Below are 27,475 nucleotides of genomic sequence, written 5' to 3'. Positions count from 1 at the left end.
CAGCGGCAGCACACAGCTGCGCGGTTCCCGGTGTGCGCAGTCCTCTGGAGGAGGAGACCACATAATCAGCGGGACCATCAGCGGCGTGAATCTCTTACACTTACACACAAGCAACTAGACACTTTTTCCATTCCACGCGGAAATTTCTTTTGACTGTTTGCAGGTAAGGTTCATGGGCACAAGTTGCCATCATTCTGCTGTAATGAGCTGAATAGGTAAACCTGCTTTTCACCAGCCTGTGTGTGATACGCGTTTTCTGCTATAAAGACTCCCGAAATTCCACGTGATTGCTTAGTTTTTGTCATTATGTTCTCAGAATTCTGTTTGGAAGTTTCGGTCGGTTATAAGTTATTTCTGTTGTAACGCGTAAAAAATATCGTTTGGATGGATGCGCGGTGAGCGCAGCGGTGCGCCTACATACGAATAACTGATTTACTGTTCAGTGACGTACGTTTTCTTCCAAGCTGTGCGCGTAAAGCCAATTAATCGTGGATAATATCTCGGTTTTGTTGCTTTTCTTTGCTTCTTTGGTGCTGTCGGCACAACAGTGAACTTTATTTCAACTCGTTTTAACCCATAATGCGAAGAAAAACTCAGTAAAAATGCACCAAAGCAGTGCCAATTAATATTTCGAACTCATTTTTAAGGTGGACTCATTTTCGTTTTAGCGCGTTGCAGTCAGCTTTGTCTTTTCAACTTTACGCATGAGTTGTGCCTCCGCAAAAAGTTTGGCAGCTCTCTGTTAACATGTTCAGCTTCATCCACTGTGTTCCTTAAGTTCTGTTGTTTAAAAAATAAATAGTAAAATCAAAACAGACAAGTGCTTCATTACTTAGATGAAGACACGCGCACACAGTATGTATAGTCCCTGTTCCGCTTGGCATAGCCCTGATTTTCTTGATTAAACTTAATTTAGCATGATACCATTTCAATACAAATGTGGGTGACATAGTGTTACCCCACTCCCTGCTGTCAGGATGATATACTAATATTAGTTTTAAAATAGATCCAGATTTTATGTAGTCTGGTGTGGTTTTTGTGCAGCCAACCCAATCCCGTTACACTTCAGAATATTCACAATATTAGCAGAGCAGGTTCTGATTAGTACTTGGCTGATGAGGAACATCAGGAGCTTCACACTTTTTCTCCATGTTGAACTGGAGTTGTGTCAGGAACGGCTTTTTGTGTAAAATGTGCCAAATCTCAGTACAGCTCTCTACTGAATCCTGTGCTGTGGGAACCTGAGCAACTGGAGATATCAAACTACAAAAAAAAAAAAAAAAAAAAGTGTCTGGAGTGAAAAATTAAATTATTAGGTGTTTTCTTTTAATGTTCACTCATGAAATTGCACATAATAACGCAGAAATAGTTGTAATATATCCAAGTGTATGTGCCATGAATCTGGTGCTGGAAGGCTGTGGAGTAATTTCATGTTGATACTGGCAGCATAAATGGGTGCTGGTTTGCTGTGTGTCTAAATGTGTAAATGCACTGTAGCACTCTACTGCAGCCTCTGGTGACCAGTGATAAGGCACAAGGGGACTGACTGAGCCCACCGAGTGCCGCCGTGCTTTTGGGTCAGGCTCTGTGACCACTGTGATTAAGGTATAATAAACCCATTTACAGAGGTCTTGCAGGTGACGTAACTCACCCCGAAGGAGATAAAAGCCAAGAACTGCCTCCAACCTCTTATTTCTGAGTACCTCCAAACACCGCCACAAACTGCAGCATTCTCAGTGAATTTATGTTTGGATAACTAACATGTATTGGCGGGCAACATAGCAGTAAGAGAGTCATAATGTGCTTTTTTTTTCTTCCTGTTAAGATTTTGAGGAAGCCAACTTTGTTACAGATCAGCTGCAAAAGGTGTTTAATGCCTTTTCTTCCTGAGACATATTTTTCAGACAGTTTTCTCTCTCTGTCTATCTTTTTTTTTTTATCTTTATGGTCTTTGTAATGTGTTTTCCAGCATTCGTTGGCAACTTTGCCGGTTGACGTTGGCCCCCAGTGACTTGACATCTCACTCTGAGGCAAAAGTGGTTGCTTTATCGGACCCAAGGGAAAAATGTGAATGTGTTGATGTGTTAAATTACAAAAATTTTGTGATAAATCTGAATAATGTTACAGCTTCTGCTGGTGCTCATAATGTGCATTTGAACTGATTTACTCATGTTAGGGATTCAATTTATTGTCACTGTGCTGGCGCAGTTATACCTCAGTTGGTAGTGCAGGTTGTACAGTAAACAAATAGGTCCATGACTCTGAGAAACGATTGCTACTGAGAGTCCACTTGCCCATGAGCAAATCAGTGAACAAAAAGCAACTCCGCCCCTGGAAGCACATTATCCGAAACGTCAATCCCCCACATTAATGTCAGAAAAAGATGTGGAAACAAATCAGCTACTGATGCATGATATTGGATTCTTATGAATATTAGCAAACTCATTTTGGCTGATGCCAATATATGTATATGTTTTTTGTATTTTTTTTTTTATTTTTTATAGAGAAGAACACCATATCTCTCCTGTACCCAAATTACAGCATTATTCTTATTGTGATACTCTATTTGGAGATACAAACCAAAAACAAACATTTTTATTCAATCCTATGTGACGTTTTACAAATGTAAACATCCACTTAATTAAAATAAGGAAATGGTTTCAACTTGAATGAGATGTAATTTATATTCCAGTCCCATGTTTAAGTTATTAAGTAAATTGTAACAGTAAAAGTAAGTGTAATGTTCTATTTTCATGGAGCCATAAAAAGCACTGTAACAACCCCCTGACAGACGGGGAGCTCTCTATTGCACAAAATAAGATATGCAATATTTTTAAGAAGCATATATTCTCATATTAAAATGTAAATGTCGTACTTAAGCAGTTTTGCATAAATCTTCCCTAAGACAATCCTGACAAATTAGTTAGCATCGGAGAGGAAAAACATGTTGAAGTTTAAAAAATAAAAGCAACTGTAGTCAACCTACCATCCCTGGTTCTCAAGACCGGGCACCTAAGTGGCTCTACTCTACTCTTTTCTACTCTCCTATTTCACTCTTCCTTTTTAGATATTTAGATATACCTTTATATACTAGCATAGTACCACCTTGGAATTGGAATATAATATATAAGATATACTTTAAGGGGGACTGGAGGGTGTGTTCCAACTATAGGGGGATCACACTCCTCAGCCTCCCCGGTAAGGTCTATTCCAGAGTACTGGAGAGGAGAATTCAACCGATGGACGAACCTCGGATTCAGGAGGAGCAGTGTGGTGGTTTTCGTCCTGGTCACGGCACACTGGACCAGCTCTACACGCTCCATCGGGTGCTCGAGGGTTCATGGGAGTTTGCCCAACCAGTCCACATGTGTTTTGTGGATCTGGAGAAGGCATTCGACCGTGTCCCTCGGGGCACCCTGTGGGGAGTGCTCCTGGAGTACGGGGTCCGGGGTCCTTTGCTAAGGGCTATCCGGTCCCTGTACGACCGCAGCAGGAGCTTGGTTCGCATTGCCGGTAGTAAGTCAAACCTGTTTCCAGTGCACGTTGGCCTCCGCCAGGGCTGCCCTTTGTCACTGGTTCTGTTCATTATTTTTATGGACAGAATTTCTAGGCGCAGCCAGGGTGTAGAGGGGGTCTGGTTTGGGAACCACAGAATCTCATCTCTGCTGTTTGCGGACGATGTGGTTCTGTTGGCTTCGTCAAATCAGGACCTTCAGCGTGCACTGGGGCGGTTTGCAGCCGAGTGTGAAGCGTCCGGGATGAAAATCAGCACCTCCAAATCTGAGGCCATGGTTCTCGATCGGAAAAAGGTGCTTTGCCCTCTTCAGGTCGGTGAAGTGTCCTTGCCTCAAGTGGAGGAGTTTAAGTATCTCGGGGTCTTGTTCACGAGTGAGGGACGGATGGAGCGTGAGATCGATAGACAGATCGGTGCAGCATCTGCAGTGATGCGGTCGCTGTATCGGACCGTCGTGGTGAAGAGAGAGCTGAGTAGGGGGGCAAAGCTCTCGATTTACCGATCGATCTACGTTCTGATCCTCACCTATGGTCATAAGATTTGGCTCATGACCGAAAGAACGAGATCGCGAGCACAAGCAGCCGAGATGAGTTTCCTCCACAGGGTGGCTGGGCACTCCCTTAGAGATAGGGTGAGGAGCTCGGTCACTCGGGAGGAGCTCGGAGTCGAGCTGCTGCTCCTCCACGTCGAAAGGAGTCAGTTGAGGTGGCTCGGGCAGCTTTTCCGGATGCCCCCTGGACGCCTCGCTGGAGAGGTGTTCCGGGCATGTCCCACTGGGAGGAGGCCCCGGGGAAGACCCAGGACACGCTGGAGGGACTATATCTCTCGGCTGGCTTGGGAACGCCTTGGGGTTCCCCCGGAGGAGCTGGGGGGTGTGTGTGGATCGGGAGGTCTGGGCAGCTTTGCTTGAGCTGCTGCCCCCGCAACCCGACTCCAGATAAAGCGGAAGAAAATGGATGGATGGATGGACCTTACTGAATTTTCATGACTGAAACTTTAAATCATTAGGACCCACAAATCCAGGGGCTGGTGGGGGGGTACATCAGTTGACTCATAGAACAATTAGTTCTGCTTTAAACTATAAAAACTTGACACAAAAGCCACCTTGATGCACAAATTTGACCCCAGCACTGTCGCACAGTTTGTCATGCCACTGCGACCCGCTTTTGTCCAGCTTGGTGCCATGCTATATAAAAATGAAATAAAATAATAATTTTGTAGCCGATGACGCATTTGCTCTCAGAACTTGGGATGATGAAAACATCTCTCGTTGCTCTCAAAATCACAGAGAAATTATCTGCAGCTGTAGCCTGTCTTGTGCGCGTCATGCAGCGGAGAATGCATTTGGAAGCATCTCATATGTAATTATTTATAATATATATAGTTGCATTTTCATTCCTTCTTATGAGGTAGATAATGTATCTGTAAAATTATGTTTATTATAGCTGTAACATCTCATCATAATTGTTCAGATGCACTGTGGCAATGAGACATATTGACACGCAGTGACACGCAGTGTTTTTGAATAGGTTGTGCAACGTTCATGTCTAGTTCACAAAATTAATGCGTGCCAGAATTTTTGAACATTTCAAAAAATTTTTGCATACTGGCACACAGCCACGCACAGCTCATGCACAGTTTATGACGAGTTTACTCACTGGCACGCGTGAATCAAATTTGTGCAAGTCTCAAGGCACCTGAAGTCTTTCCAGCAGTACTCAAGAATCCTCTGAGGAATTCTTGTACCAAAGACATCTAATTCTTACCTTATTTCACTGGTTAGTGATCAAGTCTCACAACCATACAGTAAGATAAGAAGCACCAGGACCTTCAATTTTGAACATTCATTCTCCTGCAAAGATCTGGATGTTGCCAAACACCTCAGGGTCTCTGAATAAAGCTTCTAACATGTGTGTTAGTAAAATTGTGATCCCTCATTACAGTCTCTAACATCACTGAGAGTGACCTCTCAGTGGCCTCCAATTATTGATGACTAATTGATCTTTATTGAGGGTGTGCTATTAGTGGGGAGAAAAACAGAATGAACAGGCCGGCAATAAAAGTGGCTGTTTATTGTTTAGGACCTTTGGAGAGTGCTAGACAGCACTTGCCAAGGTGCTACATAACACCAGGGATGCATTTTTTATGTATTCTCTTTAACTGTGTGTGTGTGTGTGTGTGTGTGTGTGTGTGTGTGTGTGTGTGTGTGTGTGTGTGTGTGTGTGTGTGTGTGTGTGTGTGTGTGTGTGTGTGTGTGTGTGTGTGTGTGTGTGTGTGTGTGTGTGAGAGACTATTAGAATATGTCTCTGATATTAGGGCCTGTCATGTTTGGTAAATAGTCATTTATCACACACGCCTTTCTATATGATCGTACCCACAAGATCTAATCCATTAGTCTCCCACTCACAGACCGGTGGTCCACTCAGCATAAGTGCGTGACTGTGTGTCCGCGCGTGCATGTGCATCATAATTTATTGTCATGCTAAAACAGTCCTGACACAAGGCAAGTGTGAGTGCACTTGAAACAGATGGAGAGAGAACCTCAGAGGAGAAAATGCATACATTTTGATAAGCAATCCAATAATATTTGCATTATAATAAATTATAGGAAAGGAACGAGCGCTTTCCTGTTCATGAGGAAGTGCAAGAAGCTGATAGTAAATTACATCAACATTTCCGTAGATGAATGAATGAATGAATGAATGAATGAATGAAAACTGTTTATTTCGAACATTTGATACAACAACAATTACAAGATAGATCAGTAAAGACAACAACAAAAAAGTTCCTACTGTGTACCCAACATGTCCGAAAAGGGGTAGGGTGAAGCATCAGCTTATTTATCCCTACCCCTTCTTCCCCACAACCAGTAATACCCTTTGCCACATATACACATAAATTCCTACACACCTAAACCGATATCAATATATATATATATACATATATATACACATACACATACATATACACATCAACATACATACACATATACATATATACACATATATATACACAAACATAAATATACACCTACACATACCTACTTACATACAAAATACTATATATTTACAAGCCGAAGCAAAAAACAAAACAGGTAGATACACCTGCAAACAGTGTGTGCTTGTGTAAGGAGGCAAAAGATTGATGGATGATAAGCTGAATGAATAATGACACAATATGCAACAATATACTTGACTTTCTTCAGTGTTTCTCTTTTTTTCCTGTTTCTTCCTGATTTAAAATGGGATTACTTTCAAAGCTGTACTCACTGTTGACTCTAGTCAGTAGAGCCTAGTGACTAACTACTCTTACACCAGAGAATGTTATATTCCCAGCTAACTGTGATTTTAGACAGTAGAACCAGACATTCCCTCAGTGGTGCATGCACTCAATCAGGAGTTATTAGTACAATAAGAATATCACCTAAAATTAGCCACAAATTTCAGTGATTCAGGACAAGTACAGCTACTGCATCTGGCAGTAGCTGTACCAGGACCCATTTCAAGGTGTAAAATGCCAAATTTACTGTTATGATCCACTCTGATTTTTGAAGGTGAACATTCAAGACACTCTCAGGGCATCATATGTAGTCAATAGGATTCAATACTCAGCTTGATGGGCTGATTTGTGTTCAACTGCCAAAGAAGATGGGCATGTAATCACTAAGGAGAAGTGACCTCATTCTGAAATCACAAATGGAAAAGAATGATCTGATCACCAACATCTCAATTTATTGGATTCAAAATTGTGGGATGAGATCCATTGTAGTTTTTTGAATGGGAACAGAAAGCAATTTTGATATAAAAACATATTTTTAAAACAAGGACTTTCTGAGAGGACAGGCAGTCGTAACAATTCAAAACATGGATACACAATAAGAACTTTAAACTTCACTCTATTCACCACCAACATTCTCATTTCATATTGTTAGTTTTCACAGAACACAATGCTGCCACTTGTTTTCAGTCCTTTGTGTCTCACTTCCAGCTTTATGTTCTTCCTTATCTACATACTGCACTCCCATAAAGTGAGGGAAAGTGTTGGTAAAGACATCAGCGGCGGAGTTTGCTATTCTCAGAGGAGATAACGGGATCAATTTTCACAGATCGACTTCACAGTTTTCAGCAAGTTCACTTCACTGAAAACGCACAGACACACAAACACACACTCAGAAGAGCAGGTGAACTTGACTCGGGGCTGCATCCAAAATGCAATTTATCAGTCACTCTCTCTGAGGTGGGTGATACTGCCGACAGGCTACATGAGGAATGGATCCGTGATACCAAAGGTGAATGTAAACAGCTATAAAATATATCGAGCGCCCGCACGTCTCGTGAACTCTAAATGCTGTGGGTCGGGTGTGTTGTGCACTTTAGTGTATCCTCTTCACATATACTAAGTGGTTGTATGTGCATGTGATTTATATTCTGGCAGCTGTTTGTAATATGATAGCTTGTTATTTCTTTAAAATCTCCACGGAGGATCAGCCAAAGCCGTCCCCGCTGTGGAGGGAGGTGTCTCTATAAGCCATAAATTATCCCTGTCGCTCTGCAATAATAAAACGCTGTCAGTCAATTTTGGACTGACACCGTCTAACTTACGGTGACTGACACAACTTTCCACTAGGAGCCGATGCTCCACTCTTCCCTGTGATCTGTTGACCTTGTTTCCTGTGATCCATCCAAATCCACAAGTCTCCTTGGGACACTGGTGTCTATGAGTAAATAAAACCAACAACCTTTTTTGACCATCAAAACAATTTACTACAAAAAGGAGCAAGAATTGTTTCAGTTTTGTCTTTCTTGCCTGTTATGTTTCCCGTCTCATTCCTCTTACAGCACTCTCTGATCTCATTTCTATTTTTATCGACAGGTGACCTGTAACCGGTTGGAAAGAAGGAAGAGCAGAGCACAAATGGAAAAAGAAGAGTGAAACAGAGGATGAGGAAGAACGAAAGCACGACTCAAGAGATTTAACATGCACAATGGGAGCCCAGTGCCCTGCCAGCTGCCAGCTGATTGGAAGAGAATAAAGCACACTTTGCCTAAAGGAGGTCAAAGGTTCTCTGGCAGTAGTTCAGTCTTTTGCCCTGTAGTGGGCGCACTACTTTGTCACAACAGCCAACATGGCTGCACTCTGAACACACAAATAATTACTTTTTCATCCCCTCCTTGCTAAACTCTTCATCCATTCACCATCAACCAGGTAGTTGTCCATTGACATGGAGAAAACATATTCATTAACCGCCCACTACGATGAGTTCCAGGAAGTGAAGTATGGCAGTCGCTATAGTAGTGACATCCTCAGCAATGGCATGACTCTTCACCTTGGTGGAAGCCTGGACCGCCATATTGGGCGTGGTCGTGGAGGTACTTGGTCAAATGGTAGAAACAAAGATCCAAGCAGCAACAGTGGCAGCGGCGGGATTCCTCGATGGAGTCGGAGGGAAATCTGCCTTCTCTCTGCGCTGGTCTTTGCAGCAGGCATGTGTGTCATCTTGGGCAGCATGCTGGCACTCAAGTACATTTCCTTAGATGCCCAGCAGGACCCACAATGTCGGCAGGACTGCCAGCGCAAGCGCTCACTGCTGCGGGCGGCGCGCTTTGTTCAAGCCAATATTGATCCAACCATCCAGCCCTGCCAGGACTTCTACTCCTTTGCCTGTGGTGGCTGGCTGAGGCGCCATGGAATCCCAGAGGACAAGCTCAGCTACGGTATTATTACTGCTATAGGGGAACACAATGAGGAGAAATTACAGCGCCTTTTACTGGAGCCCATACGGAGGCGCGGTGAGTCCTCAGCTGAGCGCAAGGTTAAGGAGTTCTATCGATCATGCGTCAATATCCAGGAGATCGACAAGTTGGGATCTGACCCCATGATGGAGGTGATAGACAGCTGTGGGGGGTGGGACCTGGTGGGGGCTCCTCCAAGTGCTGCTGGCTGGGAGAGGGAGGGCGCCCCCCAGAGGCCAGACTTCAATGAGTTGTTGTATAGGACACAGGGGATGTATAGCACTGCTGTGTTTTTCTCCCTCACAGTCAATGTGGATGACAAAAATTCCTCCAGGAATGCCATCAGGGTGAGTAAAGGGATCTTTGAGTACTGACTGCACATTTGTAAACACGAATGTGTTTACAAATGTGCAGAAGAATATTTCTTTGTCTGTTATTCCATAATTATTCATATTGTTGCTTTTATTATTAGTGAGGTGAAAAGTCTGCAGAAACAGACATGGTATTTTAAGTTTTCCAATGCGATTATGGATCTGGGGATGGACCAGTTGTCTGCCTGGATGGGTGCCATCTAGCAGCCAAGGTGTTTTATCCAGTGGATGTGGTGAAGCATGGCACCAGCGCACACTCCCAGACCTGACTTGACTTGATTATGGGCAGAATTATTATAAGTGCTCACTTTATCACTGTGAAAGTTGGTATAATTATCAGTTTTACTGAGAGGAATTGCCCATTAAATCTTGATGTTGATCACAATCCAGATATGGATTCCGGATCATGTTACTTTCTTTAACATACTGTATTGATATGGGTCATTTTAGCAACATTTTGATACATTTCCCCCAAAAAACAGTTAATTGTGTCTTGATGAAACCTGTCTGACACACATATCCTAATAATGTGGTTAATCTCAATGCAAAATTGAATGATTGTTGGGTCTTGAGAGAGGTATGCACTCCTTGAGTCCTTGTTCAAGCTGAAGAGGGGTTTCCATCTTCACAGTGTTTATCATGATGCATGCCGAACTGAGTCCTTTTGATGACTTACTGAAGGTGGACACCACATCGTGGTGCTGTACGTCGTAATGCATCATTAATGTGTTCACATTTATGATTTATTGATGCATCCTGTGGTTGTCGTGGCGGTTTCATGACAGCATCTTGCTGAGTCAAGAATTTTCTGGGCAATATGTTAGGGAATATGTGAGGGTCTGCTCCTTTCTCTTCAGGGGCAGAGAAGGGAGCAGACACTGCAGGCGGAAACCCACACAGACACAGGGAAAACATGCACACACCACACAGAAAGGATGGGAAGTGATCCCGCAACCTTCTTGCTGTGAGGCACCAGTGCTAACCACTAATCCACCGTGCTGTCCATAAGAAAAAAAAATCTTCAAAATTCATATTGAGCATTAAGTTTAAGTCCTTGCGTATCTGTCCTGTATTTAGATAATGTAAAATGTTATTAAATGTGCTTTAACTGTAAATGTTAAACATGCTGTTGATGTTCTCTTTGTGTGTGTGTGTTATAGATTGATCAGGAAGGACTCACACTGCCGGAGAGAAGCCTGTACCTGGGACAGGATGAGGACAGTGTTAAGGTGAACATGCTTCCCTCCTCTCAATCTTTTCCCTCTTTCCTCTGTTTCCTTATCTCTGTTCTTATCCGTCACAGCCTTTTATTTTTCTCTGCTTCTCTCCCTTCCTAAGTTCCTTCATTCCCTCCTCTCTTCCTATCACGTTTTCCTTCTTTCTTTCCCTCCCACCCCTCCTTCAGTCGTGTATTTTGTTCCTTTATGACTCCTTTGCTCCACCCTTCCTCCATCTGTCCCATTGACCTGTCTCTACATTCGTCCAGCTGTTTTCCTCTGTCACACACTGTGCTTTTGTTATCCTGTCCGCTGTCCCACATGTCACAGCGTCAGTGGGTAGCACCTCCTGTCTGTGGTGTAATTGCGTTTCTCCGACTATTCAGATCTTGGCGGCATACAAGGCCTTGATGGAGCGCTTGCTGAGCATGCTGGGAGCAGCTCACAATGCCACACAAAAGTCCAAAGAGATCATACAGTTGGAGACCCGTCTGGCTAATGTAAGTGTGTGTGTGTGTGTGTGTGTGTGTGTGTGTGTGTGTGTGTGTGTGTGTGTGTGTGTGTGTGTGTGTGTGTGTGTGTGTGTGTGTGTGTGTGTGTGTGTGTGTGTGTGTGTGTGTGCGTGTGTCACAAAGTGTTCAGGGACATCGCTTCTGTTGTCCTTTCCACAGATCACTGTATCAGAATATGATGACCAAAGAAAGGACATCAGCACCATGTACAACCGCATCACCCTCAGGCAGCTACAGCGCATCGCTCCAAGCGTGAGTCTTTCTCTCTCTCACACTCACACACAAAACCACAGTGCAATGGTCTTAAACACCCGAATGTTTCTGTATTAACTTTTTTTTAAGGTGCTTTGAAGGGCATTTTACATGTTAATATAGCAGCCCACAACTATTTTAAATGTAAAGATTTGGTGATTTAATGGCTTTCAGTGCACACAATGAAGCAACACTCCATCTGTGCTCTGAGCTTTTCTGTCCCTTGTTTATCTTCTCAGTCTGGCCACATGTACAAATTCATTCATTCATTTTCGATACTTGCTTATTTCCAATTAAGTATCACAAGTGGACCAGAGCCTATCCCAGCAGTCCTGGGTGAGAGGCGGGTTAAAAATACTGTTCACAGGATAGCTGGTAATTTTTTTTTCCCAAGATGGTAAATAGCAGCAAGTTTCTTGAAATGCATTAAAACAATGTCACAGGGTCCACATATGTTTGGTTTTTCCCCACAGAGAGCGCTGTTACATGTATGAAAAGGCTCCAACTACTGTTTATTCTACTCATTGTAGGGGAGGAGCGGGGAGTTTGAGGAGGAGTGGTCAAGGAGGGAAACTTTGTTTATGTCTTGAACTGTGGTGCAAGTCTGACACCTATGGCACAAAAATCATTCAGAACCTTTTTAATGTCTGTCGTTCATTCATATGTCTGTTTAAAAAAATAAAAAGTAAAATTTCTAAATGTTAATTTAAAAAAGAAAAAGAAAATCGAATCTATTTTATTAAAGATGGTAGTATATTAAAGAAAGTAATATACCTTTTATTACAGGAACTTGTTACAGGAACAGCAAATCGCAAGTCCACAAAGACAACTAGCAGGATTACAATTAGCAATAAAGTGATCAATACGAGGTCTGTCCGTAAAGTATAGGTCCTTTTTATTTTTTTTCAAAAACTATATGGATTTCATTCATATGTTTTTACGTCAGACATGCTTGAACCCTCGTGCGCATGCGTGAGTTTTTCCACGCCTGTCGGTGACGTCATTCGCCTGTGAGCACTCCTTGTGGGAGGAGTCGTCCAGCCCCTCGTCGGAATTCCTTTGTCTGAGAAGTTGCTGAGAGACTGGCGCTTTGTTTGATCAAAATTTTTTCTAAACCTGTGAGACACATCGAAGTGGACATGGTTTGAAAAATTAAGCTGGTCTTCAGTGAAACTTTTAACAGCTGATGAGAGATTTTGAGGTGATTCTGTTGCTTTAAGGACTTTTCACGGTGCGAGACGTCGCGCAGCGCTCTCAGGCGGCGTCATCAGCCTGTTTCAAGCTTAAAACCTTCACATTTCAGGGTCTGTTGATCCAGGACTTCGTGAGAGAACAGAGAAGTTTTCAAGCCTTGAGGACAAGTTGGAACATCTCCAGCTGATAAACAATTTCTCATATACTCACTCCACTGAAAGCCATCAAAAGCCAACTGGATTTTAACAAATGGTTATCAACACGGAGGTGTTTTTCCCGACGCGCGGACCCGTCTGCACGTCTTTCATTAAAAAAATCTCCTTTAACAGTGGAATATCCGGATAAAATGCTGAAACAGACTTCTTCTGAAACTTCTCTGTTCTCTCACGATGTCCTGGATCAATAGAGCCTGAAATGTTGAGGTTTTAAGCTTGAAACAGGCTGATGACGCTGCCTGAGAGCGCTGAGCGACGTCTCACACCGTGAAAAATCCTTAAAGCGACAGAATCGCCTCAAAATCTCTCATCAGCTGTTAAAATTTTCACTGAAAACCAGCTTAATTTTTCGAACCATGTCCACTTCGATGTGTCTCACAGGTTTAGAAAAAACTTTGATCAAACAAAGCGCCAGTCTCTCAGCAACTTCTCAGACAAAGGAATTCCGACGAGGGGCTGGACGACTCCTCCCACAAGGAGTGCTCACAGGCGAATGACGTCACCGACAGGCGTGGAAAAACTCACGCATGCGCACGAGGGTTCAAGCATGTCTGACGTAAAAACATATGAATGAAATCCATATAGTTTTTGAAAAAAATAAAAAGGACCTATACTTTACGGACAGACCTCGTATGATGTTTTTGTAACACCATGTAAAATAATTCATTTTGAAAGTTAAAGGGTAGCAATGTGAGATATTTGTTTTTCTTTGTTGTTAATGTTTTGCACTTTTTTACTGTGAAGTATTTGATATTTTACAAATTTTGTGATTTTTGTTTTGCAGCATTTTTGCTGTATGGGTTTTTTTTTTTTAAATTGTACCTCACATTTTTGCGTAGTGCAGTACATATGAGCATACACAATAAGTGTGTGTGGGTGTGTGTACACAGTGGTGGTTCTACACTGAATTACTCCCGGGGCAAGACCCCCCTCCTAGCCCCCCGCCCCCCCCAAAAAATAAACAAACCCACAATATTTTGCACAAATAGCCATTTTTTTAAATTATTTTATTATTATTGTTAATATTTTAGAAGTACTCCTGAAACTGCAATTGAAATTGACATCAAAAGACCACAGACTACAAGCAGAGCAGAGTGCACTGGAGGAAAGAGCCTGCTGCGCTTTGGCTCCAGATGGAGCATCCTGCCCCACTCAGCGAGATCGTGCTGTCTGATTTCACAGTGTCTCCTCTCGCAGGGTAAAGTCCACTTAAGACGCAGCACAGAACCAGAACTCTGCACCACATTTCATTGCGGCTCATCCAGTGCCAAAAATGAAGGAAGGACGAGGCAGGCAGCCAGTTTATAAAATAAAAGACGTTTGAAAGCGGACAGACAGGATGTAAGAACGGGTTTGAATTTCACCAGGTAGGACAAACTGCCCACTCATGGAAAAAATAGTTTGCAGAAAGGCCAGCCTGCCTATTTGTAAAGAGGGTTTAGAACCTTGCACCGAACCTCTCACACACTACTTCTGTTCTGTGCACCTCAGGAAGCAGGAGCAGCAATTTGCCAGTTCCTCACACAGTGATACAGTAACTGCTTTGCGGCGCAGATGAATGTTTGTTTTTTTTTAAGTGCTGGTGCCCCCCCCCCCCAAGTGTCATGAAAAAATGCCAGTTCGCCCAAACCAAAACCCGCTACTATGTGTACACATGCATATATTTTGGTAGAATGTTATGTGATGGATTAAGATTTGAACTCCAACTGAGCTTTTTGAGCAGGAAGATTTGTCTGTGTGTGTGTGTGTGTGTGTGTGTGTGTGTGTGTGTGTGTGTGTGTGTGTGTGTGTGTGTGTGTGTGTGTGTGTGTGTGTGTGTGTGTGTGTGTGTGTGTGTGTGTGTGTGTGTTTAGGGCGGGAGATATGAGTTCTGAAATGCTACACACAGTAGCGTGCGCGCGCACACACACACACACCACGCCGTGCACCCTGCAGAGGAAATTGAAGGAATAAATGAAAACGGGATGTAAGAGGAAACGAAGAAAAACGAGAATCTGGCGATGTCAAGTCCAATCCGCCTGGGATGCAAGCAGTCTGGAACCACGTCTAATCTGTAAACTGTCAATTTTACACCTGCTTTTTGTTGCTGTTGGAGCTCAATTAGAAACAGAATTATGACTGAAAAACAGCTTTCGTGGATGTTCTTTTCAAACTTTTATCCTGACCTCTTGGAAAGTAGGCAACTATAAAGATGTTTGTCACACTCCTGGATGTTTTGATTTTTGGTTGTTGTGCTTGAGCTCAAACAGGGTTGGCATTACAACAAATAACATTCATACAGTTGCTCCTCTGGGGTTCAGAGGGCATATGTATGTGGGTGAAGTAACCGGCTTGCCTGTGATGAATAAGAATAGAGAGAGCACATGCATTTAGCTGCGTTTCCTTCACAGTGAGGATTGTTCCTTATTTTTACATTCAACAGCAGTAATTCAAATAATAACAAAACGGTCATAACAAGTCCCAAAAATCCATGTGGCCATAGCTTAGGACCCTTTCACACATAGTACGAATGTGGTCAAACTGCGCACAAATCAGGAAATGTATGCAATTTGTGCAAAATTGGAGCTGCCTCTAACACCTCATACACTGTCACTACAACTATTTGCGCACACCAGTGGCTGAAACACAGAGTGTGCCCTGTGAGAGCCCATTTGATCCCTCTCGCTGCAGGTGTCAGCCAAATTCCAGCTGACACACATGGACATCTAACACGGATCACTTGACACTTAGAAAATTTGTGGCCATTTGTGCTGTTAGCACGAAAACAGTCAGCAGACAATCACTTTTGAGGCTGGATGTGAAATTTGTCTAAGTGCCCCCACGAGTGTGGCGTTGCAAAAAGCAGCACACATGTGGTGCATGTGTCTCGCACATGTGCACGTGCCCCCCCCCCCACACACACACACGTGGCGTGGCGAGGGAGGGGGACATGAACACATGCGGGGCCAGACAGCCAGGTCAGAGTGCACACAGCACGGGGAGGTGCCTCCCAGCTGATGACCAGAGACACAAATGACAGGTCAGTGCATAGGACAGGTATATTAATAAGTACTACACTACCTACATACTCAATTACATAACAAATAACTAAAAAATAATGATCACATAACAGAGAGTGACACATTGGTGTGTGCACTGAACTGACAGGGGGCGTGTCCGACAACAGCAGCTGCTGTTGACATCTGTGGTTCTGGATGTCACGGCTTGGACGGACATAAACTTACAACTGTCCACTGTGACGCGTGTGTCTGCTTGCTGTCCTCACGTGAACATACATAAAAACATAAATCGCTGTTGCGACAGGCTGCAGCGAGCGAGCCACAGCACCCACATTGACAGGCCGCCCCAGGTGATATGGACCAGGTGGGTCCATGTGGTGGGTCCAGGTGGGTTCACGCAGCGGGTGTGAATGTCACGTCACCCACGTGAGCTCTGTTCCACATGACACAGTGTCTGTCCTGCAGCTCGCCATCCACACGACATGTGTCTTAGGCAGGACACGCGAGGGGCCGGCTGGGGACACCAGGGAAGGAGATGTGGACATGATAAGAGCGCACTGCCCCATTTGTGTCATGACTGTACCTCTGTGACCATGGGTCATCTGCAGAAGAACAGACAGCCCAGTCTCACTTTTTTTTTTCATGCTCCCATGACGAAATGAGTCAAATTTTCGTGACAGGTTTTTTTAAACTCACTATTACTAACCCTATTCCTGCCCCCAACCCTAACCTCAACTATAACCTAATTCTATTCCTTCCCCCCACTCTAACCATAACCACCTGACCCCCCCCCCCCGCTTCACTTTTAATTTCGTGCAGCCATCACGAAATGAATTAGAATGAATTTGTGCTGCCGTGATGAAAATTAGGTGCTTTTTGTCACAATATCACAAACCAATAGATTAATGTATATGAGGTCTGTGAGAAAAGTATCGGACCTTTTTATTTTTTGCAAAAACCATATGGATTTGAATCACGTGTGATTTCATCAGCCAAGCTTGAACCTTCATGCGCATGCGTGAGTTTTTTCACGCCTGTCGGTTGCGTCATTCACCTGTGAGCAGGCTTTGTGTGAGCACTGGTCCACCCCTCTCGTTGTTTTTTTATTGCGAATAAATGTCTGAATGATTTGGAGCCTTGCTGCATCAATTTTTTTTCCAGAAACTGTGAGAGACCTCCAGGTGGACACCGTTCGGAAAATTAATATGGCTTTCAGGGACGATTTTGTGGGGATTACACAGATTAAGGAGTGTTACTGCCGCTTTAAGGACGGCCCACAACTGCTGAGAGCGCGCCGCGCTCCCAGTGCCGATCGACAGGCTGAATCAACCAGATCATTTCCAACATGAAGGCTTTGTTGATCTGAGACGGCATCTGACTTCCACAAAAAAAGGAAAAAGGCGTGGACATCAGCACTTTTTTGGCACATTCCACTGTTAAAGGAGTTTTTTCATGGAAAGAAAAGAGGACGGATGCGCCACCGTGCTGTTCATGGCGCGGGACAAAACCACCTCCGTGTTGCTCTCACAGGACGGCTTTGAGATGGCTTTCAGATGGCTGTCGGTGGGTTTTCAGTCGTGTGACCGAGAAATTGTAGATGAGCCTGGACATGCCAGAACATGTCCTGTGAGGCTTCATCACGGTGTTGCTTTGCGCCATGTGGCTCCACCGCGACGCGCGGAATTCCTCCGCACGTCTGTCTCAGTGTGCCGAAAAAGTGCTGATGTCCACGTCTTCCACAATTCCTGTGCTAGTCAGAGGACGTCCCGGATAAAACACAGCATCCAGTTTGGAAATGAATGGCACATTCCACTGTTACAGGAGTTTTTGTCATGGAAAGAGGAGCGGAGGAATTCCGCGCGTCGCAGTGGAGCCGCATGGCGCAAAGCAACACCGTGATGAAAAATCGTATTTTGTGCTGCTGAATCATGACTTGCCATGAGACTGGGTTGGAACAGATGGTTCATACTTGTATTGTTCGCTCGATAAGAGGGATTCAATAAAATGCGGTGTTGTTTTTATAGTGTGTGGTTTTATTTTTTTAATACATCTATCTCGCTGTTGATTTCAGGCGTTTTTCTACACCTTTTATAGGACAGCGATGGTAGCTCAGTGGTAAAGTTTCTGGCTGGCAATCAGAGCTTTTGGAAATTGCAGGTTTGAATCCTGTGGATGGCATGTATTAATTTTTTTTAACAGCAGCTGCGTGATGTGGTTACACATGCTGCTCGCACTGTGTTCCCACTGCCACGGTTTCTTCCATGCTCGTGCACAACACCGTCACGTACACAAAACCATCACAGCTGGATCGTTCATGCCTGCCCGTCAGCTCAGTATTTACGTGGTTCGCTCATACAAGCTGTTCTGCCGTGAGTTGCCCTGATTTGCACTTATTCATACTATGTATGAAGAGGCCCTTAATAAAGCTGTACTAGTCACAATTTACAATCTGATTTTACAAGTTTTACAATTCCACAAAAATGCAATGAAATATATACCTTGTTTTTAAATCACATTTTTATTGTTTTTACCCTATTTATGCTTTTTAACCTTTTTAATTATTATCTTGAATCAAATGAATCACACTATTTATTTAAATGCAAATGTTTTATCTTAAATTATTTTTAACAACAATCTTATGAACTAACTACGCTTAACATGTAGTCCAAACCTTAAATGTCATTTATCTAATACAGGTTTACAATTGCAGTACTGGTACTTGGTAATAAGCCCTTAATATTCATAAATGTAAATAAAGTCCAGTAATTTGCAGATTGCATGAAAAACATTTCATAAATGTAGTAAAATCTTGTATTCAAGTGGTATCTTGCACCATAATTGGTTTGGATTAATTTCTATCCATGTTGCATTTCTTACACTTGACCATTAGCTTAGCAGGTTAGCTTGAAACACATTCACACAAAAACTCTAAAAAACTTGGACAAACTACATTTCTTTTGGACTCACACTAGACAGTGTTATCCTAAGCACCCAAGGTGCTGTGTGCTGATGGTCATTGTCCTGCTGAAAGAAAACTGTTGCCCCAGTCTGAGGTCAGGAGTGCTCTGGAGCAGGTTTTCATCTCCACATCATGATGCTGCCACCACCATGCTTCACTGTAGGGATGGTGCCTGATTTCCTCCAAACATCTCTCCAGAGATGTTCAATCAGATTCAGGTCTGGGCTCTTCCTGGGCCACTGAAGGACATTCACAGAGTTGTCCTGAAGCCACTCCTTTGATATTTTGGCTGTGTGCATCAGGTCATTGTCCTGCTGAAAGATTAACCGCCGCTCCAGTCTGAGGTCGAGAGCACTCTGGAGCAGGTTTTCATCCAGGATGTCTCTGTACATTTCTGTATTCATTTTTCCCTCAATCCTGACTAGTCTCCCTGTTCCTATCGCTGAAAAACATCCTCACAGCATGATGCTGCCACCATCATGCTTCACTGTAGGGATGGTGCCTGGTTTCCTTCAAACATGACGCCTGGCATTCACGCCAAAGAGTTCAATCTTTGTGTCATCAGACCAGAGAATTTTGTTTCTCATGGTCTGCCAGTCCTTCAGATGCCTTTTGGCAAACTCCAGATGGGCTGCCATGTGCCGTTTACTGAGGAGTGGCTTCCTTCTGGCCACTCTACCATAGAGGCCTGATTGGTGGATTGCTGCAGGGATGGTTCTCCTTCTGGAAGGTTCTCCTCTCTCAACAGAGGGATGCTGGAGCTCTGACAGAGTGACCAACGGGTTCTTGGTCACCTCCCTGGGAAGAGTCCTGGTGGATCGAAAGTTCATCCATTTATGGATGATGGAGCACACTGTGCTCATTGGGACCTTCAAAGCAGCAGAAATGTTTCTGTCCCCTTCCCCAAATTTGTGCCTTGAGGTCATCCCATCTCAGAGGTCTACAGACAATTCCTTTGACTTCCTGTTTGGTTTGTGCTCTGACATGCACTGTCAACCACTGTCACATTGTCATTATGGGGTATTGTGTGTATAGTTTTGAGGGGGAAAATAATGAATTTCATCCATTTTGGAATAAGGCTGTAACATAACAAAATGTGAAAACAGTGAAGTGCTGTGAATACTTTCCAGATTCACTGTATACTGAAATAAGTAAAAGGTGACAGCCACAGGACAAATACGTGTTTTTGTGCCAAATGTTATTGTTGCTGTGTTAATATTTTATTAGTCATATCATGACGTGTTCATGAACAAAAAAATAAAAATGATCCCAGTGGGTGATAATGAAGAGATGTTGGCAGGGGATTGGAAATTTTACAGACAGGATGAGAATACGAGGAAGCAGAAACACAGACAGTGAATCCTCTGGATGTTTCACAGTTGTAGGAGGAGAGCTGGAGTGATGGAAACTGGGCATGTGGTGAGAGCCAGAGTCTGATATTAGTTTTCACAGACCCCATAAAGAAAGAAAAGACTGAAAGAGAAGCAGAAAACATTTTCACACAGAGATAAACTGCTTCAGAATGTTTTATATGTTATTTTTTTCAGTCAGTGATATCAAAATATAACTCAGGCAACACTGTGACACCGGGTCACTCAAAATGTGGCTTTTGCAAGAATCAAAAGATTCAAGAAACACAGTTTTCAAGATGTGTAGAGCCTTTTTCAACAGTAAAATGCAAAGTAGAAAAAAATGTAGAAATACTATTCTTCTTTTTATACCTTTCCACATGGGGAGAAACAGCCTAAAGCACTCACCTTCAGACTCAAACATCTTTGATGCATTCAAAGGCAATTTTGGACAGAGGTAAACTGTTGGTAGGACACTCAACTGCACACCGGGAGCAACCTAGAGATTAAAGACCTTACACATGAGAGTTCCCATGGGATAAAAAAGCTTTTCAACCTACCATTCCTGGTTCTCAAGACCAGGCACCTAAGTGGCTTGACTAGATATTTAGATATACGAGGTCTATTAGAAAAGAAACTGACCGTTTTATTTTTTAAAAAAACTATATGGATTTGATTCATATGTTTTTACGTCAGCCAAGCTTGAACCTTCGTGCGCATGCGTGAGTTTTTCCACGCCTGTCTGTGACGTCATTCGCCTGTGAGCATGCCTTGTAGGAGGAGTGGTCCAGCCCCCTCGTCGGATTTTCATTATCTGAGAAGTTGCTGAGAGACTGGCGCTGTGCTTCATCAAAATCTTTTCAAAAACTGTGAGGCACATCTGAGTGGACACCATTCGAGAAATTCAGCTGGTTTTCGGTGAAAATTTTAACAGCTGATGAGAGATTTTGGATTGTTTCTATCGCTGTAAGGACTTCCCACGGAGCGGGAAAACGCACAGCGCTCTGAGGCGACGTCGTCATCCTGTTTCAAGCTGAAAACCTCCAAATTTAAGCCTCTGTTGACCCAGGACGTCGTGAGAGAACAGAGAACTTTCAGAAGAGGTCGTACTCAGCAGTTTATCCGGACATTCCACTGTTAAAGGAGATTTTTTTAATGAAAGACGTGCGGACGGATTGGTGTGTCGGCTCGCAGCCGGCGCGGCACGCCCGCCACAGGAAAAACACCTCCGTGTTGATAACCATTTGTAAAATCCAGGCAGCTTTTGGTGGCTTTCAGTTGAGTGAGTATCTGAGAAATTGTTTAACAGCAGGGCATGTTCCAACTTGTCCTTAAGGCTTCCAACGGAGGTGTTTTTCCTGTGGCGGGTGCACCGCGCCGGCTGCGAGCCGACGTGCCAATCCTTCCGCACGTCTTTCATTAAAAAAATCTCCTTTAACAGTGGAATGTCCAGATAAACTGCTGAGTCCGACCTCTTCTGAAAGTTCTCTGTTCTCTCACGACATCCTGGGTCAACAGAGGCTTAAATTTGGAGGTTTTCAGCTTGAAACAGGATGACGACGTCGCTTCGGAACGCTGTGCGATGTCCCGCTCCGTGGGAAGTCCTTACAGCGATAGAAACAATCCAAAATCTCTCATCAGCCGTTAAAATTTTCACAGAAAACCAGCTGAATTTCTCGAATGGTGTCCACTCGGATCTGCCTCACAGTTTTTGAAAAAATTTTGATTGAAGCACAGCGCCAGTCTCTCAGCAACTTCTCAGACAATGAAAATCTGACGAGAGAGCTGGACCACTCCTCCCACAAGGTGTGCTCACAGGCGAATGACGTCACCGACAGGAGTGAAAAAACTCTCGCATGCCCACGAGGGTTCAAGCTTGGCTGATGTAATCACACGTGATTCAAATCCATATGTTTTTTTTTTTTTTAAATAATAAGGTCGGATACTTTTCTAATAGACCTCGTACTTTAGTATACACTGTTTTCTAGTTCTGCCTTAGAATTTGAATGTATAAAAGAAGATATACCTTACTGAATTTTCATGAGCACCTTAGAGATTTTTTTTTGAATAGAACCAAGAATCCTCTGGTCGCAAGTCCACTACTCTAGCCTCTAGGACATCACCACCCCATGTATACCTGCTTTATGTGCTGTAAAATCCCACACAAAATGTGAATGCACGACCTCTATACTGACCCGACCACGGTGACCCAATTTATTGAAGGTTTAATGTTAAAATATAGTGCAATGCTAAAACACCCTTAGGCATATGAACATTGTGTTCTTTAAAATTTGCAGTTGTTTAATTAATTATTAAGATCCTATTGTCTTACGTACAATTTGTCCATGTTCAGTAAAGCCTATCAATCAATCAATCAATCAATCAAAAAAAATGTACATTTTAACAGCGTCTGCAAGGCATGTGCGCATATATGAGCTTTTGACAAGAGTGGAAGTTATGCAAATCAAAGAATATTTGTAGATCACCCTCTGTGCATTTGCAGGTATTAATGAGAGATTTAACTCCATAGAAGTAAGCATTAGCAGAAGTCTGAGAATTGTTTTGTAAATCAGTTTAGAGGTGTTATTAGGTTCCAGAAACAGCCTTTTCAGTTTTAGTCTTTATTTCTATCTAGCTTTTACATAATATATGAGAAAGGTGTTATTTCGAACCAAAAACTAAGTTAGCAGCTAGCAAAACAAGAAGTGACATTACCACGCTAATGTCTGCTAAATGTTTTGTAAATCCTTCCAGAGGTGTTATGAAGTTACAGAAACAGCATTTTCAGTTTGAGAAGTATTTATTTGTCACTAGCTTTTACATCATATTTGGATTTCTTAAATCCTCCAAACCGTGACTATCCAGGGTTGGGACCAGGAAGCAGAGTTGTAGTCTTACACACCTCTCTGCAGCTTCTCTCCCCCTGCCATCCCCTCATTACCCCATCCCCGTAGAGACGGTGCCTGCTCCCAGACTACCAATAACCAGCAAAAATCTATTTAAGCATAAAAATTCAAAAAGAAAAAATAATATAGCACCTTCAACTGCACCACAGACTAAAACAGTTAAATGTGGTCTATTAAACATTAGGTCTCTCTCTTCTAAGTCCCTGTTTGTAAATGATATAATAATTGATCAACATATTGATTTATTCTGCCTAACAGAAACCTGGTTACAGCAGGATGAATATGTTAGTTTAAATGAGTCAACACCCCCGAGTCACACTAACTGTCAGAATGCTCGTAGCACGGGCCGGGGCGGTGGATTAGCAGCAATCTTCCATTCCAGCTTATTAATTAATCAAAAACCCAGACAGAGCTTTAATTCATTTGAAAGCTTGTCTCTTAGTCTTGTCCATCCAAATTGGAAGTCCCAAAAACCAGTTTTATTTGTTATTATCTATCGTCCACCTGGTCGTTACTGTGAGTTTCTCTGTGAATTTTCAGACCTTTTGTCTGACTTAGTGCTTAGCTCAGATAAGATAATTATAGTGGGCGATTTTAACATCCACACAGATGCTGAGAATGACAGCCTCAACACTGCATTTAATCTATTATTAGACTCTATTGGCTTTGCTCAAAAAGTAAATGAGTCCACCCATCACTTTAATCATATCTTAGATCTTGTTCTGACTTATGGTATGGAAATAGAAGACTTAACAGTATTCCCTGAAAACTCCCTTCTGTCTGATCATTTTTTAATAACATTTACATTTACTCTGATGGACTACCCAGCAGTAGGGAATAAGTTTCATTACACTAGAAGTCTTTCAGAAAGCGCTGTAACTAGGTTTAAGGATATGATTCCTTCTTTATGTTCTCTAATGCCATATAACAACACAGTGCAGAGTAGCTACCTAAACTCTGTAAGGGAGATAGAGTATCTCGTCAATAGTTTTACATCCTCATTGAAGACAGCTTTGGATGCTGTAGCTCCTCTGAAAAAGAGAGCTTTAAATCAGAAGTGTCTGACTCCATGGTATAACTCTCAAACTCGTAGCTTAAAGCAGATAACCCGTAAGTTGGAGAAGAAATGGCGTCTCACTAATTTAGAAGATCTTCACTTAGCCTGGAAAAAGAGTCTGTTGCTCTATAAAAAAGCCCTCCGTAAAGCTAGGACATCTTTCTACTCATCACTAATTGAAGAAAATAAGAACAACCCCAGGTTTCTTTTCAGCACTGTAGCCAGGCTGACAAAGAGTCAGAGCTCTATTGAGCTGAGTATTCCATTAACTTTAACTAGTAATGAGTTCATGACTTTCTTTGCTAACAAAATTTTAACTATTAGAGAAAAAATTACTCATAACCATCCCAAAGACGTATCGTTATCTTTGGCTGCTTTCAGTGATGCCGGTATTTGGTTAGACTCTTTCTCTCCGATTGTTCTGTCTGAGTTATTTTCATTAGTTACTTCATCCAAACCATCAACATGTTTATTAGACCCCATTCCTACCAGGCTGCTCAAGGAAGCCCTACCATTATTTAATGCTTCGATCTTAAATATGATCAATCTATCTTTGTTAGTTGGCTATGTACCACAGGCTTTTAAGGTGGCAGTAATTAAACCATTACTTAAAAAGCCATCACTTGACCCAGCTATCTTAGCTAATTATAGGCCAATCTCCAACCTTCCTTTTCTCTCAAAAATTCTTGAAAGGGTAGTTGTAAAACAGCTAACTGATCATCTGCAGAGGAATGGTCTATTTGAAGAGTTTCAGTCATGTTTTAGAATTCATCATAGTACAGAAACAGCATTAGTGAAGGTTACAAATGATCTTCTTATGGCCTCGGACAGTGGACTCATCTCTGTGCTTGTTCTGTTAGACCTCAGTGCTGCTTTTGATACTGTTGACCATAAAATTTTATTACAGAGATTAGAGCATGCCATAGGTATTAAAGGCACTGCGCTGCGGTGGTTTGAATCATATTTGTCTAATAGATTACAATTTGTTCATGTAAATGGGGAATCTTCTTCACAGACTAAAGTTAATTATGGAGTTCCACAAGGTTCTGTGCTAGGACCAGTTTTATTCACTTTATATATGCTTCCCTTAGGCAGTATTATTAGACGGTATTGCTTAAATTTTCATTGTTACGCAGATGATACCCAGCTTTATCTATCCATGAAGCCAGACGACACACACCAATTAGCTAAACTGCAGGATTGTCTTACAGACATAAAGACATGGATGACCTCTAATTTCCTGCTTTTAAACTCAGATAAAACTGAAGTTATTGTACTTGGCCCCACAAATCTTAGAAACATGGTGTCTAACCAGATCCTTACTGTGGATGGCATTACCCTGACCTCTAGTAATACTGTGAGAAATCTTGGAGTCATTTTTGATCAGGATATGTCATTCAAAGCGCATATTAAACAAATATGTAGGACTGCTTTTTTGCATTTACGCAATATCTCTAAAATCAGAAAGGTCTTGTCTCAGAGTGATGCTGAAAAACTAATTCATGCATTTATTTCCTCTAGGCTGGACTATTGTAATTCATTATTATCAGGTTGTCCTAAAAGTTCCCTAAAAAGCCTTCAGTTAATTCAAAATGCTGCAGCTAGAGTGCTGACGGGGACTAGAAGGAGAGAGCATATCTCACCCATATTGGCCTCTCTTCATTGGCTTCCTGTTAATTCTAGAATAGAATTTAAAATTCTTCTTCTTACTTATAAGGTTTTGAATAATCAGGTCCCATCTTATCTTAGGGACCTCGTAGTACCATATCACCCCAATAGAGCGCTTCGCTCTCAGACTGCAGGCTTACTTGTAGTTCCTAGGGTTTGTAAGAGTAGAATGGGAGGCAGAGCCTTCAGCTTTCAGGCTCCTCTCCTGTGGAACCAGCTCCCAATTCAGATCAGGGAGACAGACACCCTCTCTACTTTTAAGATTAGGCTTAAAACTTTCCTTTTGCTAAAGCTTATAGTTAGGGCTGGATCAGGTGACCCTGAACCATCCCTTAGTTATGCTGCTATAGACGTAGACTGCTGGGGGGTTCCCATGATGCACTGTTTCTTTCTCTTTTTGCTCTGTATGCACCACTCTGCATTTAATCATTAGTGATCGATCTCTGCTCCCCTCCACAGCATGTCTTTTTCCTGGTTCTCTCCCTCAGCCCCAACCAGTCCCAGCAGAAGACTGCCCCTCCCTGAGCCTGGTTCTGCTGGAGGTTTCTTCCTGTTAAAGGGAGTTTTTCCTTCCCACTGTAGCCAAGTGCTTGCTCACAGGGGGTCGTTTTGACCGTTGGGGTTTTACATCATTATTGTATGGCCTTGCCTTACAATATAAAGCGCCTTGGGGCAACTGTTTGTTGTGATTTGGCGCTATATAAAAAAAAAATTGAATTGAATTGAATCATATATGAGAAAGGTGTTATGTCTAGCCAAAAATGAAGCAAAGTTAGCAGCTAGCAACACCAGGAAGTGATGTCACCATGCTAACTCCCGCAAGATCATACCGTAAAATTAGGCACAGAATGTGACTTTTTAGCCTCTTAAATACCGCTTAACATAGGTCAAGGTTAGCCATCTTTGAACTTGTGCAAGGTCTGTGTCCCAAGAATGTTCCCTGTCAATTTGAAGACCCTGGCAGTAATAGGACTGGACTTATGCTGAGCACAGACAAATGGATGGACAGACAGATGAAAAGCCTTTGCAATACCCAATGGCCATATTTGTTGGCCTCGGGTAAAAAATGGATTTACTCAGTGCACCACGTTCCTCCATTCCATCCATCATACAGTCTTAATTTCCAGGTCAGATCAGCTGTAGGAGCTTGCACCAATGCCATGCATTGCTGCACACACCACGGAATTGCACCAGGTCCTAGATAGCAAACACCCAGGCAGACACCTGGTCCACCCCAAACACTCAAGCCATCTATCTGCCGCAGCTAGGTAAACCCTTGGTGTGACACCTTTCACCTGGTTTTAACTTAGTATACCTTTGGATAGTTTCCTCCCAGTTTTTAACAATGCATTCAAATGTGGATGATGATATCTGAGAGACAGTTCTTCCCTCTCATTACAGCTTCACTGGAAACGTTTGCTGGACAGAATCTTCCATGATAACTTCTCCGAAGATGAAGAGATTGTGGTGTTAGCCACTGATTACATCCAGAAAGTGTCTGATATAATCAAGACAACTTCAAAGAGGTAA

General features: G+C 42.7%; 1 protein-coding gene across 1 annotated transcript; it reads left to right on the top strand.

Annotated features, from left to right (window-relative positions):
* LOC117508134 (endothelin-converting enzyme-like 1) lies at positions 1-27,475 on the top strand. Its single transcript, XM_034167796.1, has 6 exons — positions 1-163; positions 8,387-9,593; positions 10,778-10,846; positions 11,221-11,334; positions 11,506-11,598; positions 27,347-27,475. Exons 2-6 carry the CDS (start codon positions 8,736-8,738, stop codon positions 27,473-27,475), a joined length of 1,263 nt encoding a protein of 420 aa, XP_034023687.1. The 5' UTR covers positions 1-163; positions 8,387-8,735.

Source organism: Thalassophryne amazonica, chromosome 4, assembly GCF_902500255.1.
Source record: "Thalassophryne amazonica chromosome 4, fThaAma1.1, whole genome shotgun sequence".
Taxonomy (NCBI): domain Eukaryota; kingdom Metazoa; phylum Chordata; class Actinopteri; order Batrachoidiformes; family Batrachoididae; genus Thalassophryne; species Thalassophryne amazonica.
Note: the sequence above shows the minus strand (reverse complement) of the source record. Positions and strands in the feature narration are given on the sequence as shown.

Excerpts from the sequence above, each read along its gene's own strand:
- LOC117508134 (XM_034167796.1), top strand. The coding sequence starts at position 8,736 with ATGGAGAAAACATATTCATTAACCGCCCACTACGATGAGTTCCAGGAA. Across the intron at positions 9,594-10,777 it reads CCTCCAGGAATGCCATCAGG|ATTGATCAGGAAGGACTCAC; the intron begins GTGAGTAAAGGG and ends TGTGTGTTATAG. Across the intron at positions 10,847-11,220 it reads AGGATGAGGACAGTGTTAAG|ATCTTGGCGGCATACAAGGC; the intron begins GTGAACATGCTT and ends CCGACTATTCAG.